Genomic DNA, 4,394 nt, shown 5'->3' on the forward strand with positions numbered 1-4,394 from the left:
GGTTTACTATGTACCCGTGTGTGTATCGCGGCTGAGCCTATGGTACTAATGGGTAAGTGTAGCTTCACTGTGGCTGGCCAGGGGTTTACTATGTAGACCAGGTTAGCTTCTGCTCCCAGATGTTAGAATTAAAGCCACATGACACTACACACAGCCAACTATATATATTTTTAAATGACTTGTTTTGATAACACATCTATAACTGTAGTATGCTTATATCTTCATGGTTTACTTGTTTGTCCTCTTTCTCCTATAAAATAAAAGCTCATGGAGAAAGGGTCCTAACCTATCTTAGTCAGTGATCTTTATTTCAATACTACATAATAACGTTACATAGAAGATGATTTGGCAAACTACTTATAGTTTTAAAAAATATCAAAGACTCAGTGCATGTATTTCATATGAATGAACCCTTAAATTTTCCAACGTCATCCAGTAGCATCTACTTACGTCAGCTCCTTCTAAAGACTTCTTCAGCACTGCAACCACTTCTTCCTGGAAAGCCACCTCATCCACACACTTTGGACGGCTGGAGGACGGAGGGAAGGGGGTTATGGAGCGCACTGTGGTAGCCACAGAAAAGTCTCAAGTGGGCTGGTGAGATGGCTCAGTGGGTAAGAGCACCCGACTGCTCTTCCGAAGGTCCAGAGTTCAAATCCCAGCAACCACATGGTGGCTCACAACCATCCGCAACGAGATCTGGCACCCTCTTCTGGAATGTCTGAAGACAGCTACAGTGTACTTACATATAATAAATAAATAAATAAATAAATCTTTAAAAAAAAAAAGAAAAGAAAAGTCTCAAGTGTTCCTGCTGCTAAGACACCAATGACAGCACTCACATGTTACTTATGAAGTTGAAGGAGGCAGAAACTCCATTTGTATTTACCTTGAACAAATACACACTACTGGAATGTAATTATTTTTGCCTTCTACCTGTACTGCATGATAAAATATTAAGCAGAATTTTATGTATCATAAAGAACAAGCTTGGAATTAAAGTCAACTGCATGTGGAGGCTTACCTCTTGAACCCCAGCAAGGAAGAGACAGAGGTAAGTAGTTCTCTGGATTTGAGGCTGGCCTGACCTAACTAATGTATTGCAGGACAGTCAGGGCTATACAGCACAGTCAGTCCTTTTCTCAAAACAAAACAAAACAAGGGTGAACACTTGCCTATAAAATCTCCCCCCCTCCCCCTAGTCAGGGTTTCTCTGTGTAGCCCTGGCTGTCCTGGAACTCACTCTGTAGACCAGGCTGGCCTCCAACTCGGAAATCTGCCTGCCTCTGCCTCCCGAGTACTGGAATTAAAGGCGTGTGCCACCACTGCCCGGCTAAAATCTCTCTTGAAAAGCTCATGAAGCTGAGTTAAAAACGACTATTTAATAACCTAACAAATGGCAACGACTTTGGTTTAAAATAAATAAATAAATCGCACACTCTTCCTCAGCTAATACATTAAATGGTCAGTACCATTTCTCCCCTCTTCAAGACAGAATTTCTGTGTAGCCCTTGTTGTTGTGGAACTTGCTCCGTAGACGAGTCTGGCCTTAAATTCAGAAATTTGCTGAGAGCTGGGATTATAGATATGTGCCACCAGGACCAGCTAATAATTTTGATCTTAAGTCACTTATTAGTAATTTTTATTTTTTGAGACACGTGTCTCACTGTGTACCCCTGGCTAGCTTGGAACCCCCTATCTGGACCACACATATCTGCTTGCCTCTCCCTCTCTAGTGCTGTGACTAAAGCTGTGAGCCACCTGCCATTATTTAGTAATTTTAAGAGAAACTATGACAAAGTTATCTTTCCAAACTTTATGACTGAGATTCCTACTTAGTAAATTAACAAAACATCCTTTTATTTTGAGGCTACAGACATGGCTTAGTGGATAAGAGCACCCGCTGCTCTTCTAGGGGACCTAGGCTCAATTCCCAGAGCCCACATGGTAGCTCACAACTATTTATAACTCTAGTTCTATGGTATTTGGCGCCTTTTTCTAGCCTCTATGGGCATAAGGTACACACTTGGAACACAGACAATATATGTGTAGGCCAAACACTCAAACACATGAACTAAAAACAATTTAAAATTTTTTATTTGTTGTGTGTGTGTGTGTCTGTGCCTGTGTGCAACACATACTGATGATGTCAAGGGAACAAATATCAGAGGTCACTTTTCCCCTTCCACTGCCGTGTTCAGGGATCAAACTCACGTTGTCAGGTTTCTACATCAAGTGTTTTTACCCACTGAGCCCTTTTATTGGCCCCAAATTCTCTGATCCACACCATCGTAATTAATCAGGTTGGTACTGGGCAAGAATCATTGCGTGTGCTATAAAGGTCTGCCAGAATGAGGCAAGTAACAATGAAACCATCCAAGGATGTATGACAGGCACAAGGTGATGTAAGGCTTCTCTAAAGGAGAGGCAGCATAAAAGTGAGCAAATGTGAGACCTTGGAGCCAGAGCCGTCTGACTGGAGAAGCTGAACCCTAGGTCCTCCCTTCCCCACCTCCTTGTTAATTAAAAAAAATACATATATAGATATGTATGTATGTGTATATATATATATATATACATACACACACCCACATGCATATATATACACACATAGATAGATAGATAGATAGATAGGTAGTTAGTTTTGGAGTGGTAAGATGGCTCAGCAGGCAAAGGCACTTACTGCCAAGTCTGATGATCCAAGTTTGACACACGGAATACACAGGGCAGCTAAGAACCTACTCCACCTGTGAGTCGAAGCATGCTTGTGATGGCATGCATCCTCCTTCCTCAATGATAAATTTTAAAAAATGTGAAAAATATAGATCTATGGGGCTGGAGTATAGAACAGTGGTAGAGTGCTTGCCTAGATTAAGGTTAGTGAGATTCCCAACAGGTAAGTGCGAGCTTTCAAAGTCCGATGATCTGAATCTGACCACCACTTGCTTTGCAAAGGCTATGGGATGAGTTGGGGGCAGGAAGAGGGGTGATATAGATGAAGTACTCATATTTGAACTTCTCAATAATATTGAAACAACAAAATAACACATGAGGACCTTGTTTGGCTTGTAAATAACCTGAAGATCCTTAGTGATTAAAGAGGTTACACGTAGCTGACGGTTCTAGTATCATCTAGCAAATGACAATGTAGTGTACTTCACTACTAAAACATCAACAACAACAAAAAAATCCCAACAAATTTCACCATATAAGAGTACAAGGATAAAAGTTAGATTTCAGTAGATTATAGCCAGCTCACAGAAACGTTGCTTCCTTCGTTTCTGTAGGACTCTAAAACTGTTACACTTTATAAAAGTCTTAGGTCATCTATATAACTAGAGAATTAAATTCAACTACTGTATCACTCCAAGGACCAAGACTTATTATTGGGTGATACCGCGTCCCCTTACCCCCAAAGGTGTGGTCTAAGTATAGCAAAGTCCCCCTTACATAAAAAAAAAAAAAACCCACTAGCACTTATTAGTTATTTCAACAAAAGTACAAGCAGTTCTTACTATTTTTCCACCCAAGGAACTGGTTTGACTTTCTTGGTTTCTCCACTGCTTCCTGCAGTGGCAGGTGTCCCCCGGTCCTTGGTCAGTTGTGGTTTGGCACTGACAGATGTGCCTTTCAGAAATGCCTGCATGGCTTCTTCTCCTGGGTGTAAGACAAAAAGAAACCATTATGGGGCAGCTCCCCTTGAAAGGACCCCTAACCTTGTGCCTAGGGAGAAGGCGGAGGTCACATCCCGGTCCCCGCCAGCCTGTAAAAGGCTGAGAACACCCAGACCCGTCACTTACAGACGTCGCCGTTCCCGGGGCACCGCGGTTCCCGCCACAGGACGGCGGCGAAAGGCATGGCGGGAGCGCGCCACGCAAAACGTCACTTCCGGCGCGCGGGTGCCAGTGACGCGCGCTTTTTTGGCTCGCGGTGGATAAGCGCGGCTCCTGGGTGCATCTGGGGCGCTCCGCGGAGATGATCCTGTGTAGACTCCGCGGCCAGACCTCGGCCCAGCAGACCCCGCAGAGCGCGGTGGGGGAGGAGCCGACCTAAGGAGAAAGCTTTGCTCGAAGGACCGGGCCTAGGGCGGGCCCACGCTGGGAGAGGCTTCCATTAAGCTTCTTGGGTTTGCTGCCATTGTCCGTCAGCCTGGAGGTCAGGGCCAGGACGTGCTCACTTGACCCTTCGCCGGAAGGGGACACTGTGCGGACTACTGCCCCGCCCCCGATATTCAAGGACACAGGGCAAACTGCTTTTTAGAAGTGAAGCTAGAGAGAAGGCTCAGCGGTTTAAGAGCATTGACTACTTTTGTGGAGGACTTCGGTTTGATACTTGGGGTTTTGATAGCCGTCTGGTGGCTCACAACTGGAACTCCAGTTCAGGGGTCCAACGTT

At 44.4% G+C, this 4,394-nt stretch overlaps 1 protein-coding gene across 1 annotated transcript in view; it reads right to left on the reverse strand.

Annotated features, from left to right (window-relative positions):
• The window catches only part of Rfc4 (replication factor C subunit 4), a 14,866-nt gene extending 10,986 nt beyond the window's left edge, over positions 1-3,880 (reverse strand). Inside the window, exons 1-3 of the mRNA XM_021184532.2 lie at positions 3,801-3,880; positions 3,516-3,657; positions 451-529 (exon numbers count right to left, since the gene is read on the reverse strand). Of these exons, the coding sequence (XP_021040191.1) occupies positions 451-529; positions 3,516-3,646 (210 nt within the window). The 5' untranslated portion in view covers positions 3,647-3,657; positions 3,801-3,880. The remainder of the gene's footprint in view (positions 1-450; positions 530-3,515; positions 3,658-3,800) is intronic.
• Positions 3,881-4,394: the final 514 nt, after the last annotated feature.

The sequence above is a fragment of the Mus caroli genome, chromosome 16 (genome assembly GCF_900094665.2).
Source record: "Mus caroli chromosome 16, CAROLI_EIJ_v1.1, whole genome shotgun sequence".
Taxonomy (NCBI): domain Eukaryota; kingdom Metazoa; phylum Chordata; class Mammalia; order Rodentia; family Muridae; genus Mus; species Mus caroli.